We start from the raw sequence: 21,660 nt of genomic DNA, 5'->3' as shown, positions 1-21,660 counted from the left end.
CTTCTCATCCCCCTCACAGGAGAATCAGCTCCTCGGGTCTGCGAGAGATCACAGCACTGCAACTAGAAGAGTCCGTTCTCTACCACCCCAATCTATAGAAACCAGAAGAGTCCGTTCTCTACAACCCCAATCTACAGAAACCAGACGAGTCCGTTTTCTACCACCCCAATCTACAGTGGCCAGAAGAATCCGGTCTCTACTACCCCGATCTATAGAAACCAGAAGAGTCCGTTCTCTACAACCCCAATCTACAGTGACCAGAAGAGTCCGTTCTCTACAACCCCAATCTACAGAAACCAGAAGAGTCCGTTCTGGTTTCTGTAGATTGGGGTCACAGAACGGACTTGTCTGGTTTCTGTAGATTGGGGTGGTAAAGAATGGACTCTTCTGGTCACTGTAGATTGGGGTTGTAGAGAACGGACTCTTCTGGTTTCTGTAGATTGGGGTTGTAGAGAACGGACTCTTCTGGTTTCTATAGATTGGGGTTGTAGAGAACGGACTCTTCTGGTTTCTATAGATTGGGGTTGTAGAGAACGGACTCTTCTGGTTTCTGTAGATTGGGGTTGTAGAGAACGGACTCTTCTGGTTTCTATAGATTGGGGTTGTAGAGAACGGACTCTTCTGGTTTCTGTAGATTGGGGTTGTAGAGAACGGACTCTTCTGGTTTCTGTAGATTGGGGTTGTAGAGAACGGACTCTTCTGGTTTCTATAGATTGGGGTTGTAGAGAACGGACTCTTCTGGTTTCTATAGATTGGGGTTGTAGAGAACGGACTCTTCTGGTTTCTGTAGATTGGGGTTGTAGAGAACGGACTCTTCTGGTTTCTGTAGATTGGGGTCACAGAACGGACTCTTCTGGTTTCTATAGATTGGGGTGGTAGAGAACGGACTCTTCTGGTTTCTATAGATTGGGGTGGTAGAGAACGGACTCTTCTGGTTTCTATAGATTGGGGTGGTAGAGAACGGACTCTTCTGGTTTCTGTAGATTGGGGTCACAGAACGGACTCTTCTGGTTTCTGTAGATTGGGGTGGTAAAGAATGGACTCTTCTGGTTTCTGTAGATTGGGGTCACAGAAGAGTCCGTTCTCTACCACCCCAATCTATAGAAACCAGAAGAGTTCGTTCTCTACAACCCCAATCTACAGAAACCAGAAGAATCCGTTCTCTACAACCCCAATCTATAGAAACCAGAAGAGTCCCTTCTCTATGACCCCAATCTATAGAGTCCAGAAGAATCTACTTTTCTATGACCCCAATCTCCAGGGTCCAGAAGAATCTGCTCTCTATGATCCCAATCTCCATAAACCAGAAGAGTCCCTTCTCTATGACACCATTCTCCAAAAACCCAAAGAATCCACTCTCTGTGACCCCAGTCTCCAGAAACCAGAAAAGTCTGTTCTGGTCTCTGGAGATTGGGGTCATAGACAACAAATTCTTCTGGTGTCTGAAGACTCCATTCTCTATGGCTCCAATTACCAGAAACCAGAAGTAATCTGTTCTCTATGATCCCGATCTACAGAAAGCAGAGCAATCCTACAAAAACCGGTCATTTAACCCTTTCTCACTGGGGTATTCCTGAATACACAGCATGGTCCATATACTGCTCACAGCTAAACAGTCTGAGTTATTGAAGAGTATGTAAAGATAAAATAAAAATAAACTGACTTCCGGGATCTCAGCAAAGTCACATTTCTGGCTTCCTATGAAAGTTTCTATGAAAGTGGTACTGCACACACTGCCCCCTGGTGTTCAGTCACTTCACTGCAGTTCCTCTCCCCTCCACAGAGCAGAAGTGAAGATTCAATTAGTAAATGCATCTCCTGTGTTATATCAAATCACTTGCTGCATTTGTTTTCCTGGTTGGATTCTGATTCTCAGCCCTCTTCCTTCACTTTACAGACAATGCCGATCTCATATCTTATATCAGGGATCGGTTCCCACCAACTGCAAACACCAATACAAGGATAAGGTTTCTCTACACACGCACAGGCGGGGGGCCCGGGGCGAGCGCACAGGCGGGGGGCCCGGGGCGAGCGCACAGGCGGGGGGCGAGCGCACAGGCAGGGGGCGAGCGCACAGGCAGGGGGCCCGGGGCGAGCGCACAGGCAGGGGGCCCGGGGCGAGCGCACAGGCAGGGGGCCCGGGGCGAGCGCACAGGCAGGGGGCCCGGGGCGAGCGCACAGGCAGGGGGCCCGGGGCGAGCGCACAGGCAGGGGGCCCGGGGCGAGCGCACAGGCAGGGGGCCCGGGGCGAGCGCACAGGCAGGGGGCCCGGGGCGAGCGCACAGGCAGGGGGCCCGGGGCGAGCGCACAGGCAGGGGGCCCGGGGCGAGCGCACAGGCAGGGGGCCCGGGGCGAGCGCACAGGCAGGGGGCCCGGGGCGAGCGCACAGGCAGGGGGCCCGGGGCGAGCGCACAGGCAGGGGGCCCGGGGCGAGCGCACAGGCAGGGGGCCCGGGGCGAGCGCACAGGCAGGGGGCCCGGGGCGAGCGCACAGGCAGGGGGCCCGGGGCGAGCGCACAGGCAGGGGGCCGGGGCGAGCGCACAGGCAGGGGGGCCGGGGCGTGCACATGCCATTGCTGCAATGCTCTGCAGCTGGAATTAAACCCCCTGTCATGCCCCACCAAAGCAGCCTTTCTATTGAATGGGGCTGTGCTGCAACCACGTGCAATGCATGGAGTAGTGCAGCATTTAGGGGGATAAAACATATCATCCTCCTCACCACCTGCCGATCGTATAAATAAATCGATTGTTGTTTAACAAATTCATAAACACACTACAAGGACTGATTGTTCGATATACACTATATTCCCAAAAGTATTGGGACGCTTGTCTTTACACACACATGACCTTTAATGACATCCCAGTCTTAGTCCGTAGGGTTCAATATTGAGTTGGCTCCGCCCTTTGCAGCTATAACAGCTTCAACTCTTCTGGGAAGGCCGTCCACAAGGTTTAGGAGGGTGTCTATGGGAATGTTTGACCATTCTTCCAGAAGAGCATTTGTGAGGTCAGACACGGATGTTGGATGAGAAGGCCTGGCTTGCAGTCTCCGCTCTAATCCATCCCAAAGGTGTTCTATGGGGTTGAGGTCAGGACTCTGTGCAGAACAGTCAAGTTCCTCCACCCCAAACTCGCTCATCCATATCTTTATGGACCTTGCTTTGTGCACTGGTGGGCAGTCATGTTGGAACAGGAAGGGGCCGTCCCTAAACTCCTCCCACAAAGTTGGGGGCATGAAATTGTCCAAAATGTCGCTTTAAGAGTTCCCATCAATGGAAGTAAGGGGCCAAGCCCATCCCCTGAAAAACAATAATCCCCCCACACCAAATGATTTGTACCAGTGCACATAGCAAGGTCCATAAAGACATGGATGAGTGAGTGGAACAGCGATAAACTACGGTACTTAAATCTCTATAGGTGACGCTTTAAAAATTTCTACAGGTTACCAGTTTTGAGTTACTGAGGAGGTCTAGTGCTAGAATTATCGCTCTCACTCTAACGATCACAGCGATACCTCACATGGTATGAACACCGTTTACATGGGCGGGACTTACATATACGTTTGCTTCTATACGTGAGCTCAGAGGGGTGGGGCACTTTTTCCTTATTTTTCATTTTTACATTGTCCCCTTAATTATTTTTTTCCTGGTGACTTTTATTGCGGTCAGGAGAAGGAATGTAAACATCCCTTGTGGCAGCGATGGTCAGCGGCAGCGATGGTCAGCGGCAGCGATGGTCAGCGGCAGCGATGGTCAGCGGCAGCGATGGTCAGCGGCAGCGATGGTCAGCGGCAGCGATGGTCAGTGACAGGTCCTCTTTATGGATAAGACTCCAAATCTCTGCTTTACACCTAAAAGCATTCAAAAAACGTCAAGTTTGGCTGTTTTGAAGGATGTTATTTTTTTAAATTTGGCGCCTTGAAGTCTTCCTTAAACCAGAAGTGATGTCACTCCCGGGTGACTAGAACCAAAACCCGATCGAAGCCGATTCTGGCGTTTTTGAGCGTTGTCCTATGCTACAGAGCAGGAGTCCAATGAGTTCCTCCCCCCTCCCCCCTCCACACCCTGCCCGGGTTCTTACTCTTGAAACTATAGATCTGTTAGTAGTATAGAGATGAGAGTGGAGGGGATTCAGCAGTTTAGCAAAATCCCAGTGGGCAGGGCTGACACCACTCTCTCCACAAAGCTGCTGTGTGGTCAGCACAGAATACGATTGTTGAGTGGAACACATCTGTGGCCGGTCCTCAGGTCCTGTCAGGGATATAACATGGCGGGGTGGGTATGTGGTGCAGGTTGTGGCTCTTATTTTGCTCGGATAGAAGTGAAGTGCGTGGCGAGGATTTCGGCGCACAGAACCAGCCGGCGCTCTCTGTAATCAATGATGTCTTCTCTGCTGAGTGACGAACGACGAGGCCGATCTGTGTACAGCAGAACGACAATCGCTGAACTCCACCGTCTGCATCCCACAATGCACAGCAAGCCGATCGCTCAGGTGCTCACACTGCATTGTGGGATGTGAAAGGAGCATCTAAAAATAAACCCGACACATCCTAAAAATAACCCACCTGCAAATCATTCACTGCGCCGAGTCTTCCTCTGAGCCGTCTGTAAAGAGAACCAATCACCAGGATACAGACCCGAAACATCTACAGGTCCCTGAACACTCAGTATGGCCTCCTGTACACCTGTGGTGGGGGGGGGGGCAGTAAAAACGCAGCTCAGCCCACCAACAACTCCTTATTAAGCTGCAATGGCAGCAGGTTGAGATGCGCATGTCACAGCGTTGCAAAATGAACCCCTCCCCTCCCCCACATGCTCAGTGGGCAGTGCCGCTTGCCAAAAGCAACCCAGTTGAAGCAAGGCGGCATTAAAACAACATTCACTGACTTCTATAGCTGCAGGCACTGTGGAGATACTCATCCTCAAACTTCATAGGCTCTAATAATAGAATAATAATAAATTTAAAATATCTGGATTGTCCATCAGCTGCCCCCAGGATCCGGCTGAGGCCCACACACCTGGAATGCCCGATAAACCAACATCCACCTCCGACGTCCAATCCCATCCCCCACACTTATCAATCAGATGACATCACCCCGTCCCCCATGTGTCCCCCGGAAATCTCATGTCATTTTATGTGACCGATTTCTCACACTTGCAGCTCATAGCACATTTCCACCTACCTGTCCTTCACATTCCCTGCACCCACCACACCTCCTCTTACCTGTCCTTCACATTCCCTGCACCCACCACACCTCCTCTTACCTGTCCATCACATTCCCTGCACCCACCACACCTCCTCTTACCTGTCCATCACATTCCCTGCACCCACCACACCTCCTCTTACCTGTCCTTCACATTCCCTGCACCCACCACACCTCCTCTTACCTGTCCATCACATTCCCTGCACCCACCACACCTCCTCTTACCTGTCCATCACATTCCCTGCACCCACCACACCTCCTCTTACCTGTCCATCACATTCCCTGCACCCACCACACCTCCTCTTACCTGTCCATCACATTCCCTGCACTCACCACACCTCCTCTTACCTGTCCTTCACATTCCCTTCACCCACCACACCTCCTCTTACCTGTCCTTCACATTCCCTGCACCCACCACACCTCCTCTTACCTGTCCTTCACATTCCCTGCACTCACCACACCTCCTCTTACCTGTCCTTCACATTCCCTGCACCCACCACACCTCCTCTTACCTGTCCTTCACATTCCCTGCACCCACCACACCTCCTCTTACCTGTCCATCACATTCCCTGCACCCACCACACCTCCTCTTACCTGTCCTTCACATTCCCTGCACCCACCACACCTCCTCTTACCTGTCCTTCACATTCCCTGCACCCACCACACCTCCTCTTACCTGTCCATCACATTCCCTTCACCCACCACACCTCCTCTTACCTGTCCTTCACATTCCCTGCACCCACCACACCTCCTCTTACCTGTCCTTCACATTCCCTGCACTCACCACACCTCCTCTTACCTGTCCTTCACATTCCCTGCACTCACCACACCTCTTACCTGTCCTTCACATTCCCTGCACCCACCACACCTCCTCTTACCTGTCCATCACATTCCCTGCACTCACCACACCTCCTCTTACCTGTCCTTCACATTCCCTTCACCCACCACACCTCCTCTTACCTGTCCATCACATTCCCTTCACCCACCACACCTCCTCTTACCTGTCCAGCACATTCCCTGCACCCACCACACCTCCTCTTACCTGTCCAGCACATTCCCTGCACTCACCACACCTCCTCTTACCTGTCCTTCACATTCCCTGCACTCACCACACCTCCTCTTACCTGTCCTTCACATTCCCTGCACTCACCACACCTCCTCTTACCTGTCCTTCACATTCCCTTCACCCACCACACCTCCTCTTACCTGTCCTTCACATTCCCTGCACCCACCACACCTCCTCTTACCTGTCCTTCACATTCCCTGCACCCACCACACCTCCTCTTACCTGTCCATCACATTCCCTGCACCCACCACACCTCCTCTTACCTGTCCATCACATTCCCTTCACCCACCACACCTCCTCTTACCTGTCCTTCACATTCCCTGCACCCACCACACCTCCTCTTACCTGTCCTTCACATTCCCTGCACTCACCACACCTCCTCTTACCTGTCCATCACATTCCCTGCACTCACCACACCTCCTCTTACCTGTCCTTCACATTCCCTGCACTCACCACACCTCTTACCTGTCCTTCACATTCCCTGCACCCACCACACCTCCTCTTACCTGTCCATCACATTCCCTGCACTCACCACACCTCCTCTTACCTGTCCTTCACATTCCCTTCACCCACCACACCTCCTCTTACCTGTCCATCACATTCCCTTCACCCACCACACCTCCTCTTACCTGTCCAGCACATTCCCTGCACCCACCACACCTCCTCTTACCTGTCCATCACATTCCCTGCACCCACCACACCTCCTCTTACCTGTCCAGCACATTCCCTGCACTCACCACACCTCCTCTTACCTGTCCTTCACATTCCCTGCACTCACCACACCTCCTCTTACCTGTCCTTCACATTCCCTGCACTCACCACACCTCCTCTTACCTGTCCTTCACATTCCCTTCACCCACCACACCTCCTCTTACCTGTCCTTCACATTCCCTCACACCTCCTCTTACCTGTCCTTCACATTCCCTGCACCCACCACACCTCCTCTTACCTGTCCATCACATTCCCTTCACCCACCACACCTCCTCTTACCTGTCCTTCACATTCCCTGCACCCACCACACCTCCTCTTACCTGTCCTTCACATTCCCTGCACTCACCACACCTCCTCTTACCTGTCCATCACATTCCCTGCACTCACCACACCTCCTCTTACCTGTCCTTCACATTCCCTGCACTCACCACACCTCTTACCTGTCCTTCACATTCCCTGCACCCACCACACCTCCTCTTACCTGTCCATCACATTCCCTGCACTCACCACACCTCCTCTTACCTGTCCTTCACATTCCCTTCACCCACCACACCTCCTCTTACCTGTCCTTCACATTCCCTTCACCCACCACACCTCCTCTTACCTGTCCAGCACATTCCCTGCACCCACCACACCTCCTCTTACCTGTCCATCACATTCCCTGCACCCACCACACCTCCTCTTACCTGTCCAGCACATTCCCTGCACTCACCACACCTCCTCTTACCTGTCCTTCACATTCCCTGCACTCACCACACCTCCTCTTACCTGTCCTTCACATTCCCTGCACTCACCACACCTCCTCTTACCTGTCCTTCACATTCCCTTCACCCACCACACCTCCTCTTACCTGTCCTTCACATTCCCTGCACCCACCACACCTCCTCTTACCTGTCCTTCACATTCCCTTCACCCACCACACCTCCTCTTACCTGTCCTTCACATTCCCTGCACCCACCACACCTCCTCTTACCTGTCCTTCACATTCCCTGCACCCACCACACCTCCTCTTACCTGTCCTTCACATTCCCTTCACCCACCACACCTCCTCTTACCTGTCCTTCACATTCCCTGCACTCACCACACCTCCTCTTACCTGTCCAGCACATTCCCTGCACCCACCACACCTCCTCTTACCTGTCCTTCACATTCCCTTCACCCACCACACCTCCTCTTACCTGTCCTTCACATTCCCTGCACCCACCACACCTCCTCTTACCTGTCCTTCACATTCCCTGCACTCACCACACCTCCTCTTACCTGTCCTTCACATTCCCTGCACCCACCACACCTCCTCTTACCTGTCCATCACATTCCCTGCACCCACCACACCTCCTCTTACCTGTCCTTCACATTCCCTTCACCCACCACACCTCCTCTTACCTGTCCTTCACATTCCCTTCACCCACCACACCTCCTCTTACCTGTCCTTCACATTCCCTGCACCCACCACACCTCCTCTTACCTGTCCAGCACATTCCCTGCACCCACCACACCTCCTCTTACCTGTCCTTCACATTCCCTGCACCCACCACACCTCCTCTTACCTGTCCAGCACATTCCCTGCACTCACCACACCTCCTCTTACCTGTCCAGCACATTCCATGCACCCACCACACCTCCTCTTACCTGTCCTTCACATTCCCTGTACTCACCACACCTCCTCTTACCTGTCCTTCACATTCCCTGTACTCACCACACCTCCTCTTACCTGTCCAGCACATTCCCTGCACTCACCACACCTCCTCTTACCTGTCCAGCACATTCCCTGCACTCACCACACCACCTCTTACCTGTCCTTCACATTCCCTTCACCCACCACACCTCCTCTTACCTGTCCATCACATTCCCTGCACCCACCACACCTCCTCTTACCTGTCCAGCACATTCCCTGCACTCACCACACCTCCTCTTACCTGTCCTTCACATTCCCTGCACTCACCACACCTCCTCTTACCTGTCCTTCACATTCCCTGCACCCACCACACCTCCTCTTACCTGTCCTTCACATTCCATGCACCCACCACACCTCCTCTTACCTGTCCTTCACATTCCATGCACCCACCACACCTCCTCTTACCTGTCCTTCACATTCCCTGCACTCACCACACCTCCTCTTACCTGTCCAGCACATTCCCTGCACCCACCACACCTCCTCTTACCTGTCCTTCACATTCCCTGCACCCACCACACCTCCTCTTACCTGTCCATCACATTCCCTGCACCCACCACACCTCCTCTTACCTGTCCTTCACATTCCATGCACCCACCACACCTCCTCTTACCTGTCCTTCACATTCCCTGCACTCACCACACCTCCTCTTACCTGTCCTTCACATTCCCTGCACCCACCACACCTCCTCTTACCTGTCCTTCACATTCGCTGCACCCACCACACCTCCTCTTACCTGTCCTTCACATTCCCTGCATCCACCACACCTCCTCTTACCTGTCCTTCACCCACCACACCTCCTCTTACCTGTCCTTCACATTCCCTGTACTCACCACACCTCCTCTTACCTGTCCTTCACATTCCCTGTACTCACCACACCTCCTCTTACCTGTCCTTCACATTCCCTGCACTCACCACACCTCCTCTTACCTGTCCTTCACATTCCCTGTACTCACCACACCTCCTCTTACCTGTCCTTCACATTCCCTGCACTCACCACACCTCCTCTTACCTGTCCTTCACATTCCCTGCACTCACCACACCTCCTCTTACCTGTCCAGCACATTCCCTGCACTCACCACACCTCCTCTTACCTGTCCTTCACATTCCCTGTACTCACCACACCTCCTCTTACCTGTCCAGCACATTCCATGCACCCACCACACCTCCTCTTACCTGTCCTTCACATTCCCTGTACTCACCACACCTCCTCTTACCTGTCCTTCACATTCCCTGTACTCACCACACCTCCTCTTACCTGTCCAGCACATTCCCTGCACTCACCACACCTCCTCTTACCTGTCCTTCACATTCCCTGCACCCACCACACCTCCTCTTACCTGTCCTTCACATTCCCTGCACCCACCACACCTCCTCTTACCTGTCCTTCACTCACCACAACTCCTCTTACCTGTCCTTCACATTCCCTTCACCCACCACACCTCCTCTTACCTGTCCTTCACATTCCCTTCACCCACCACACCTCCTCTTACCTGTCCTTCACATTCCCTGCACTCACCACACCTCCTCTTACCTGTCCTTCACATTCCCTGTACTCACCACACCTCCTCTTACCTGTCCTTCACATTCCCTTCACCCACCACACCTCCTCTTACCTGTCCTTCACATTCCCTGCACCCACCACACCTCCTCTTACCTGTCCTTCACATTCCCTGCACCCACCACACCTCCTCTTACCTGTCCTTCACATTCCCTGCACCCACCACACCTCCTCTTACCTGTCCTTCACATTCCCTGCACTCACCACACCTCCTCTTACCTGTCCAGCACATTCCCTGCACCCACCACACCTCCTCTTACCTGTCCTTCACATTCCCTGCACCCACCACACCTCCTCTTACCTGTCCTTCACATTCCCTGCACCCACCACACCTCCTCTTACCTGTCCATCACATTCCCTGCACCCACCACACCTCCTCTTACCTGTCCAGCACATTCCCTGCACCCACCACACCTCCTCTTACCTGTCCTTCACATTCCCTTCACCCACCACACCTCCTCTTACCTGTCCTTCACATTCCATGCACCCACCACACCTCCTCTTACCTGTCCTTCACATTCCCTTCACCCACCACACCTCCTCTTACCTGTCCTTCACATTCCCTGCACCCACCACACCTCCTCTTACCTGTCCTTCACATTCCCTGCACTCAGGGTGAGCTACAAACACGCATTTCATGCCTCAAGTCCTCATTTGCATTCGTCTTCTGCTCCTGTCCCAGATTCATGCTATAAATAACACCCATCTGCAGGCAAAGTGCCGGCAACACCAGGCAGGCTGAATGTGCCGAGATCAACCTTCTGGTATATAATATATATAACATTACATACAGTGCCTTCCAAAAGTATTCACCCCCCTTGGCTTTTTACCTATTTTGTTACATTACAGCCTTTAGTTCAATTTTTTTTAATCTGAATTATATGTGATGGATCAGAACACAATAGTCTAAGTTGGGGAAGTAAAATTAGAAAAATATATACATAAAACTATTTTTCAGAAATAAAAAACTGATAATTGTCATGTGTGTATGTATTCACCCCCTTTGTTATGAAGCCCATAAAAAGCTCTGGTGCAACCAATTACCTTCAGAAGTCACATAATTAGTGAAATGACATCCACCTGTGTGCAATCTAAGTGTCACATGATCAGTCATTACATAGACACACCTTTGTGAAAGGCCCCAGAGGCTGCAACACCTAAGCAAGAGGCACCACTAACCAAACACTGCCATGAAGACCAAGGAACTCTCCAGACAAGGATGGGACAATGTTGTTGAGAAGTACAAGTCAGGGTTAGGTTATAAAAAAATATCCAAATCTTTGATGATCCCTAGGAGCCCCATCAAATCTATGATAACCAAATGGAAAGAACATGGCACAACAGCAAACCTGCCAAGAGACGGCCGCACACCAAAACTCACAGACCGGGCAAGGAGGGCATTAATCAGAGAGGAGCACAGAGACCTAAGGTAACCCTGGAGGAGCTGCAGAGTTCCACAGCAGAGACTGGAGTATCTGTACATAGGACCACAATAAGCCGTACGCTCCATAGAGTTGTGTGGCCAGAAGAAAGACATTACTTTCACCAAAAAACAAAATGGCGCGTTCTGAGCTTGGGAAAATGCATGTGGGAGACTCCCAAAATGTATGGAGGAAGGTGCTCTGGTCTGATGAGACTGAACTTTTTGTCCATCAAAGAAAACGCTATGTCTGGTGCAAACCCAACACATCACATCACCCAAAGAACACCATCCCCACTGTGAAACATGGTGGTGGCAGCATCATGCTGTGGGGGTGTTTTTCAGCAGTCAGGAAACTGGTCAGAGTTGAGGGAAAGATGGATGGTGCTAAATACAGGGATATTCTTGAGAAAAACCTGCACCACTCTGTGTGTGATTTGAGGCTAGGACGGAGGTTCACCTTCCAGCAGGACAATGACCCCAAACACACTGCTAAAGCAACACTTGAGTGGTTTAATGGGAAACATGTAAATGTGTTGGAATGACCTAGTCAAAGCCCAGACCTCAATCCAATAGAAAATCTGTGGTCAGACTTAAAGATTGCTGTTCACAAGCGCAAACCATCCAACTGGAAGGAGCTGGAGCAGTTTTGCGAGGAGGAATGGGCAAAAATCCCAGTGGTGAGATGTGGCAACTCATAGAGACTAATCCAAAGAGACTTGGAGCTGTGATAGCCGCAAAAGGTGTCTCTACAAAGTATTGACTTTAGGGGGGTGAATAGTTACCGTGTTTCCCCAAAAATAAGACCGAGTCTTATATTAATTTTGGCAACAAAAAGACACAGTAGGGCTTATTTTCGGGGTAGGTCTTATTATGTAATGTGCTGTCTCTTCTCTCCCCCTCTCTCTCCCTGCCTGACAGGAATCCCCCCGGTGTGAACGGAGTTAAAATACTTGTAAAATCCTATAATCCACTCTATTACAGTATTATATAATATACAATGTGTGTTTCTGTAATATAATTGTGCCAGATACCTTCATTACAGCGCCGCTCTGCTCTTCTGTGACCCGCCGGAGATCTCTTCCCCGCAATTATATTACAGAAACGCACACATTGTACATTATATAATACTGTAATAGAGTGGATTATAGGATTTTACAAGCATTTTAAACTAGGGCTTATTTTCGGGGTCTTCAGAAGTTGTGGGCGTGTTCTGTAAATTAAAATGATGCAAATCCTCAAACAATCCATGTTAGTTCCAGGTTGTGAGGCAACAAAACACGAGAAATGCCAAGGGGGGTGTGAATACTTCTGCAAGACACGGTGTGTATATATTTTATATATATTTTCACACATAATGTAGTGTTTGTAATCCAGCTAAGAAAATTCTTACAGTATAATAAATAGGATTAAAACCTACAAGCGATCTCTAATAATGTGAATACCCCACAATGACCTTGGTGCCCACAGACTGATGTTGACTCACATGATGCACTTAAGCAAGAAAGAAGTCCATTTATACTCAAACGAATATCTGATTGGCCAACATGAACATAAAGAAGTCACTGAAGTATACAGACTGGTGATGGGTCCTGACAGACAAAGGTCCCCCTAGGATGGTGGTGACCCCACGAGGTGCAGAAACAGCGACAATCACTTATGAAGCCAGAAGACATTCCTCACCCAGAGAACAATGCGGAGGACTGATACGGGTTCCTAGATTAGATCCACTTGTCACACCAAAAATAACACCCGGGACGGCACACTCTGGGCACGCAGAGGAGACAAAGCTGAAGTGTAATGGATTCATTTTTATTATATATATTAAATATATTTTATGCAATTTCTAAATAATCCTCTTTTTTGCCCCAGTGACCTCACAGGGGGTCTCTCAGACACTTTTCTGTAAGGTCTTGTTTTGAAGGAGGGGCGCAGAAGACGTCCCTATACTACATCACAGCACCCCGCCTCACCCCATCTCACCAAAAGCCTCCCAGGTAGAGAGCTGAATATGCGGTAAGTGAAAGTCATTTTTAGTCCACCTTGATGGGGAGGTTTGGGTGTCTACATAAGACACTGACAGGGGAGCACAGAGCTCCCACATCAGCACTGCTTTGTAGTGTACCGGAGACAGGCGCAATACAAAGCAGCCATGCAATGCGGAAACCTTGCAAAAAGATCTGAACAAATGAATGGGGGAGGGGCAACTACATGGCAAATGAGGTTCAATGTAGAAAAATGTAAAATAATGCATTTGGGTGGCAAAAATCTGAATGCAATCTATACACTGGGGGGAGAACCTCTGGGGGAATCTAGGATGGAAAAGGACCTTGGGGTCGTAGTAGATGATAGGCTCAGCAATGGCATGCAATGCCAAGCTGCTGCTAACAAAGCAAACAGAATATTGGCATTAAAAGGGGGATCAACTCCAGAGATAAAACGATAATTCTCCCGCTCTACAAGACTCTGGTCCGGCCGCACCTGGAGTATGCTGTCCAGTTCTGGGCACCAGTCCTCAGGAAGGATGTACTGGAAATGGAGCGACTACAAAGAAGGGCAACAAAGCTAATAAAGGGTCTGGAGGATCTTAGTTATGAGGAAAGGTTGTGAGCTCTGAACTTATTCTCTCTGGAGAAGAGACGCTTGAGAGGGGATATGATTTCATTGTATAAATACCGGACTGGTGACCCCACAATATATAAATACCGGACTGGTGACCCCACAATATACAAATACCGGACTGGTGACCCCACAATATATAAATACCGGACTGGTGACCCCACAATATACAAATACCGGACTGGTGACCCCACAATATATAAATACCGGACTGGTGACCCCACAATATATAAATACCGGACTGGTGACCCCACAATATACAAATACCGGACTGGTGACCCCACAATATACAAATACCGGACTGGTGACCCCACAATAGGGAGATAACTTTTTCCCAGGAGGGAGTTTAATAAGACTCGTGGCCACTCATTACAATTAGAAGAAAAGAGGTTTAACCTTAAACTACGTAGAGGGTTCTTTACTGTAAGAGCGGCAAGGATGTGGAATTCCCTTCCACAGGCGGTGGTCTCAGCGGGGAGCATTGATAGCTTCAAGAAACTATTAGATAATCACCTGAATGACCGCAATATACAGGGATATGTAATGTAATACTGACACATAATCACACACATAGGTTGGACTTGATGGACTTGTGTCTTTTTTCAACCTCACCTACTATGTAACTATGTAATGTGGGTTCTGGGGCTATGACATGGAAGTTCTCCGTTCCCCTGTGATGAACACCAACAACCCACAAATGCCACCCATCTCCATAAAACACCCCCACACACGGCGTCTATTAAGGAAGATTGACAGATTGCAGTAAGGAGGCAGTCATAGACAGGATGGACGGACGTGGAGAACGAGGACGCATGCAGGCGCTCAGGCTGGAAGGTAGGTGGGCACACGGCAGCTGCCGCAGCTTCTGATACTTGCACTGCTGATGTGAAAGTGAGCAGAAAAATGAGAGTACCCCCCTTCAACACAAGAGGAGGCTTAAAAATTCCACAACGCCGAACCCAACTGAACACATGCGCAGTTAGTGACGTCATTCCGGCCCACCCAATAGAAGCGTCCAGAAAACGATACCTGGAAACAACCGCTTGAAGGCGTCAGTGGCCGGTGGGTGGTCCAGGAAGCCGCATCACTAAAACCAAGGTGGGTTTAGTTCTGCTATAAGCTGGGTACACACCGAGATTTATTCATTCAGCCAACGGGTTGAATTAAAAAAAAATTCTCACAGATTTACACAAGTGATGCGAATGTATGGATCTCCCCTGGACCCATCCCCCACCCCCCCTATCAGAATACACTGATCAGCCACTGGCTGCAGAAAATCGAATGCTGGTTTTCCAACAGAGATGACTGACAGAAGCCGGTATAACAGACAAAGGGGGATACACAAAGTTCCTGCTGAACCAGCCGAATTTCAATCGATCCCTGTGTACCGAGCTCAGGACAACAGATCAGGAAGGAAGGAAGAAAGATGAGGCGGGCTCAGGACAAGAGAGAAGGAAGGAAGGAAGGAAGGAAGGAAGGAAGGAAGGAAGGAAGGAAGGAAGGAAGGAAGGAAGGAAGGAAGGGAGATGAGGCCAGTGGGATCAGGACAAGAGAGAAGGAAGGAAGGAAGGAAGGAAGGAAGGAAGGAAGGAAGGAAGGAAGGAAGGAAGGAAGGAAGGAAGGAAGGAAGGAAGGCTCAGGACAAGAGATGAGGAAGAAGGAAGGTGAGGCCGGCGGGTTCAGGACAATAGATGAGGAGGAAGGAAGGTGAGGCCGGTGGGCTCAGGACAAGAGATCAGGATAGATGAGGAGGAAGGAAGGTGAGGCCGGTGGGTTCAGGACAAGAGATGAGGAGGAAGGAAGGTGAGGCTGGTGGGTTCAGGACAACAGATCAGGAGGAAGGAAGGTGAGGCCGGTGGGTTCAGGACAACAGATCAGGAGGAAGGAAGGTGAGGCCGGTGGGTTCAGGACAAGAGATGAGGAGGAAGGAAAGTGAGGCCAGTGGGTTCAGGACAAGAGATCAGGAGGAAGGAAGGTGAGGCCGGTGGGTTCAGGACAAGAGATGAGGAGGAAGGAAGGTGAGGCCGTTGGGTTCAGGACAAGAGATGAGGAGGAAGGAAGGTGAGGCCGGTGGGCTCAGGACAAGAGATGAGGAAGAAGGAAGGTGAGGCCGGTGGGTTCAGGACAATAGATGAGGAGGAAGGAAGGTGAGGCCGGTGGGCTCAGGACAAGAGATCAGGATAGATGAGGAGGAAGGAAGGTGAGGCCGGTGGGTTCAGGACAAGAGATGAGGAGGAAGGAAGGTGAGGCTGGTGGGTTCAGGACAACAGATCAGGAGGAAGGAAGGTGAGGCCGGTGGGTTCAGGACAAGAGATGAGGAGGAAGGAAGGTGAGGCCGGTGGGGTCAGGACAAGAGATGAGGAGGAAGGAAGGTGAGGCCGGCAGGGTCAGGACAAGAGATGAGGAGGAAGGAAGGTGAGGCCGGTGGGGTCAGGACAATAGATGAGGAGGAAGGAAGGTGAGGCCAGTGGGTTCAGGACAAGAGATCAGGAGGAAGGAAGGTGAGGCCGGTGGGTTCAGGACAAGAGATGAGGAGGAAGGAAGGTGAGGCCGTTGGGTTCAGGACAAGAGATGAGGAGGAAGGAAGGTGAGGCCGGTGGGGTCAGGACAAGAGATGAGGAGGAAGGAAGGTGAGGCCGGCAGGGTCAGGACAAGAGATGAGGAGGAAGGAAGGTGAGGCCGGTGGGGTCAGGACAATAGATGAGGAGGAAGGAAGGTGAGGCCGGTGGGCTCAGGACAATAGATGAGGAGGAAGGAAGGTGAGGCCGGTGGGCTCAGGACAAGAGATGAGGAGGAAGGAAGGTGAGGCCGGCAGGGTCAGGACAATAGATGAGGAGGAAGGAAGGTGAGGCCGGTGGGCTCAGGACAAGAGATGAGGAAGAAGGAAGGTGAGGCCGGCGGGCTCAGGACAAGAGATGAGGAAGAAGGAAGGTGAGGCCGGTGGGCTCAGGACAAGAGATCAGGATAGATGAGGAGGAAGGAAGGTGAGGCCGGTGGGTTCAGGACAAGAGATGAGGAAGAAGGAAGGTGAGGCTGGTGGGTTCAGGACAAGAGATGAGGAGGAAGGAAGGTGAGGCCGGTGGGCTCAGGACAAGAGATGAGGAGGAAGGAAGGTGAAGTCGGTGGGCTCAGGACAAGAGATGAGGAGGAAGGAAGGTGAGGCTGGTGGGCTCAGGACAAGAGATGAGGAGGAAGGAAGGTGAGGCTGGTGGGTTCAGGACAAGAGATGAGGAGGAAGGAAGGTGAGGCTGGTGGGTTCAGGACAAGAGATGAGGAGGAAGGAAGGTGAGGCCGGTGGGTTCAGGACAAGAGATGAGGAGGAAGGAAGGTGAGGCCGGTGGGCTCAGGACAATAGATGAGGAGGAAGGAAGGTGAGGCCGGCGGGTTCAGGACAAGAGATGAGGAGGAAGGAAGGTGAGGCCGGTGGGCTCGGGACAAGAGATGAGGAGGAAGGAAGGTGAGGCCGGCGGGTTCAGGACAAGAGATGAGGAGGAAGGAAGGTGAGGCCGGTGGGCTCAGGACAATAGATGAGGAGGAAGGAAGGTGAGGCCGGTGGGCTCGGGACAAGAGATGAGGAGGAAGGAAGGTGAGGCCGGCGGGTTCAGGACAAGAGATGAGGAGGAAGGAAGGTGAGGCCGGTGGGCTCAGGACAAGAGATCAGGATAGATGAGGAGGAAGGAAGGTGAGGCCGGTGGGCTCAGGACAATAGATGAGGAGGAAGGAAGGTGAGGCTGGTGGTCTCAGGACAATAGATGAGGAGGAAGGAAGGTGAGGCCGGTGGGCTCAGGACAATAGATGAGGAGGAAGGAAGGTGAGGCCGGTGGGCTCAGGACAATAGATGAGGAGGAAGGAAGGTGAGGCCGGCGGGTTCAGGACAATAGATGAGGAGGAAGGAAGGTGAGGCCGGTGGGCTCGGGACAAGAGATGAGGAGGAACGAAGGTGAGGCCGGCGGGTTCAGGACAAGAGATGAGGAGGAAGGAAGGTGAGGCCGGTGGGCTCAGGACAATAGATGAGGAGGAAGGAAGGTGAGGCCGGTGGGCTCAGGACAATAGATGAGGAGGAAGGAAGGTGAGGCCGGTGGGCTCGGGGTAACAAATGGGAACGAAGGAAGGTGAGGTCAGAGGTCAGCTGTAGAGTTAATAAATAGCAGAAATTCTATAACACTGAAGATGAACTTATGAAATATCATCCCAATTGCCGGCATTATTGTGACAACATTGTCTCTGGGGATTCCTGGTTTATAGAAATCTTCAGCAGAGAAGGAGCGAGTGAATTGCAGTCTCACCACCCACTCATTATGACTAACATTCCCGCATGCATTGTACAGAGTGCTGAGACACGTGCAGAGTTCATAGAGGTGGGCATTGCTCTCATCTTCTTCATCTGATCTCAAACTTACCTGCAAACGAAGCCCTCGTTGTCACCGCTGGAGGCCGCATCCACCTTCGCCCGTCTTCCTTCCGGGTCCGCGGACTGTGGCTGTGTGACTGGCCGGAGCTGCATGACGTCACTCCTGCGCATGCGCATGGAGAGCCGCTGGTCACGGCACAGTGGTCTGAAGAAAAGGCAGAGGTGGCCGTTCCTTCAGAGCGCACGAGTCCGTGATGTCATCGGCTGCATATGCAGTAAATCGCTCCTAAATGGCGAACGTTTAGGAGATAGTCACAGTACTCATTGGATACAATCGATGGAAGTTTACTTCTACTATAAAGGGAAGGCCAATTCTGACCCATCTGATCTTTAGGTCTGGAGTGGAATTCTGAATTTCCTCACAATTCTGTCACAAATTTGAAGAAGCGATTAATACGAATTGTGGATCATATTGTGAATTCTACATACACTCTTGTCAGCCTTCTGTAAGGAGATGTCCTTTAAAAACACAAATAATGAATAAATGGAGATCTACCTTTGAGAGCCGGCAGCTTCTGCAGTTCCCGGTTATTGCTGACGTTGAATCTGGAGGAACTCTGACGCTTCTCCTTCTTCGCCACGGTCTGTGGGGTGGGAACCTTAATCTTCGATACCTGAGCTGGTGGGGGAGTGTTGTTCGCCTTCTTGTTGGACACCTGAAGGAAAATAAAAGCCATAATGAGACATTGGAGGAAGTCTATGGGAGTCGGCAACATGCAGAGAATTCTATGATGAGCTTTAGATGACCTGAAAGTCGACCTTCAGTCATTTCTTCATCTATTAAATCTTCTGCCCTTGTTGTTGTTGTCGTTGTCGTTGTTTTATCGTTGGATAGTAAACCATTTTTTTTTCTGCCAGTAAATCCCTTATACAGCCACTTCCTGTGTATCTGGTCATTAGTCGAGGCTTAGGACATCATACACAGCTCTCCCTCTCTCCTCTCCAGAGTCTGCCAGGAAGGGAGGGGGGGGGATGAGTCATAAGAGGGCCAATGGAAGCTGCAGGTGTGCCTCTGTGTAAATCCAGGAAGTGAACAGGCAGCAGCTACAAATACTGCAGCTGCTGACTTTTAAAATATGGACACTTACCTGTCCCGGGATCCAGCGATGTCCTCACCCGAAGCTGATCAGTCTCTTGGCTCTCGGGTGGAGGCATTGCCATCTTCGGTAATGGAATCAGGAAGTGAAACCTTGTAGCTGCACCGCCTGGTTCCCGACTGCGCATGCGCAAGTCGTGCTGCGCGTCCTCACTGGTCCCTACTGTTTTCTGGGAGCTGTGCACCTCCCAGAAGACAGCGGGGGGCGGAGGAGGGGCCGGACATGGTGTAGATCACTGTGGAGCCTGCAGCGATCTATGCCCAGAAGTGGGAGCAAATACCTGGATTAGACAGGAATCCCCTCCCCCCTGAAAAGGTGCCAAATGTCACAACAGGGGGGGGGGGGGGGAGGATTCCGATCAGTGGAAGTTTTATTTGTGGGTGGAGCTCCGCTTTAAAATGGCTGCAGCCAGACTCAGTGGAGGGAGATTTCTGCAGAATATTTGGCAAAGTACAGAATCCCAGTATATATAAAATATATAATGCAAAGTGGTTGGAGGGAAGCTTCAGAATGGCAAAGATGTTTATATTACAAATTATGTGAGCAGACTGCAGTTCCTCTTTAAAGTAATTTATTTTTAAATTTAAAATAAACATGTGAGGCTTACCTGCTTTGTAATATTTTTGCCCAGAGCAGCCCCGATCCCGGGTCCCCCCCCCCCCCGCTAGCACTCCTAGTTCTACATCCTTGTCGGAGTGTCCCCATAGAAAATCACTCGCTATGGGGGGCACTTGTGCATGCTCACTCCGGAGCCCCGCTCTGGGCCCATGTATCCGCTCTTGGCCCTACACCTACTTCCTTGTCATTGGCTGTGGACTGACAGCAGCAGGAGGAGCCAATGGGACCAGCTGCCGTGTCTGAGCCAATGAGAGAGATAGAGAGAGAGCCTCTGCTGTCATGCACATCGCTGGATTGAGATCAGGCATGTATTTTTTTTTAATTTACTCCAAAAAAAAAAAATGTAGGAACCCAGGGAAAGTGAACCTGGAAGGGATACAATACACTACGCTTCCTGGTTCTTATAAAGAAGGGCAGATCAGCGAGTGGACGGTCACTGGTCACCCTCCCCTCTAACTGGTAGTCCTGGGTCAGCAGATGGGAATGCGAACCCCGAGACACATGGTGGAGGGAAGGGTGGAAAGGTAAGGGGTGTATGGAAGTACAGGAGCTCGTGTCTCGGGCAGAGTGCTGGATCGTGATTTGACTCTGCAAAGCATTCTTTGAATGGTTCTCATGCCGAGCGGCTGACTGATTGTTCACAATGTAGAAGGCCGATCACTCGAGACCCAGAAGCCAGTGGAGATCAGTTAGTAGTGGTGTAGCAGTGTAGTAGCAGCAGTGAATTCTGGGGGCATTGGTCGGGTATGGGGGTATACAGAGTTGTACTGCTCCAGGCTGGAGCACCAATTATATACAGAGGCCAATGCCTCGAATTCTTCTGTAAACGACATCAAACCGATCCATGCCGACTACACAACGATCACAACCCTGGAATGGTCACTGAATGTCCCCCATATGAGAGACCTAACAATCTACTCGCCTCATGTTCAGGATTATCCAGGCCTTCTTTTCCGCTTTTGACGCTTTTTCCAGCTTTTGGAGGTTCCTAAAATCAAAAAAAAAAAGATTTGTCAGCATATCTAACAGGAGCAGAAATTTCTGTTTTTAGTAGATTTTTAATGAAAGTCGGACAAAAAGGTCATTAAAACAATGCAATAGGAGGCCAATACATGGGAGACATCAGGGGTACAACTGCCAACAGGGACCTGAAACACCTGACGAGGGCTGTGCCATTACTAAAGATGGCAGGCAGATGGATAGAGGTCATGTCTGGGCGGGGGGTAATGAGGGGTGGTGAGATGTATTGGTGGTGGTGGTGGTGGTGGTGGGGGGGGGTGGTG

General features: G+C 51.0%; 1 protein-coding gene across 1 annotated transcript in view; it reads right to left on the bottom strand.

The window, feature by feature from the left end:
• The window catches only part of PPP2R5C (protein phosphatase 2 regulatory subunit B'gamma), a gene marked incomplete at its 5' end in the record, with an annotated part of 142,738 nt that extends 121,373 nt beyond the window's left edge, over positions 1 to 21,365 (bottom strand). The window contains 2 exon segments of the mRNA XM_073609894.1: positions 19,159 to 19,318; positions 21,300 to 21,365. Coding sequence (XP_073465995.1) covers positions 19,159 to 19,318; positions 21,300 to 21,365 — 226 coding nt within the window.
• Between the last annotated feature and the right edge of the window lie 295 nt (positions 21,366 to 21,660).

The sequence above is a fragment of the Aquarana catesbeiana genome, linkage group LG13, assembly GCF_042186555.1.
Source record: "Aquarana catesbeiana isolate 2022-GZ linkage group LG13, ASM4218655v1, whole genome shotgun sequence".
Taxonomy (NCBI): domain Eukaryota; kingdom Metazoa; phylum Chordata; class Amphibia; order Anura; family Ranidae; genus Aquarana; species Aquarana catesbeiana.
The sequence above is the reverse complement of the archived record's forward strand: the minus strand, read 5'-3'. Positions and strand labels throughout refer to the sequence as shown.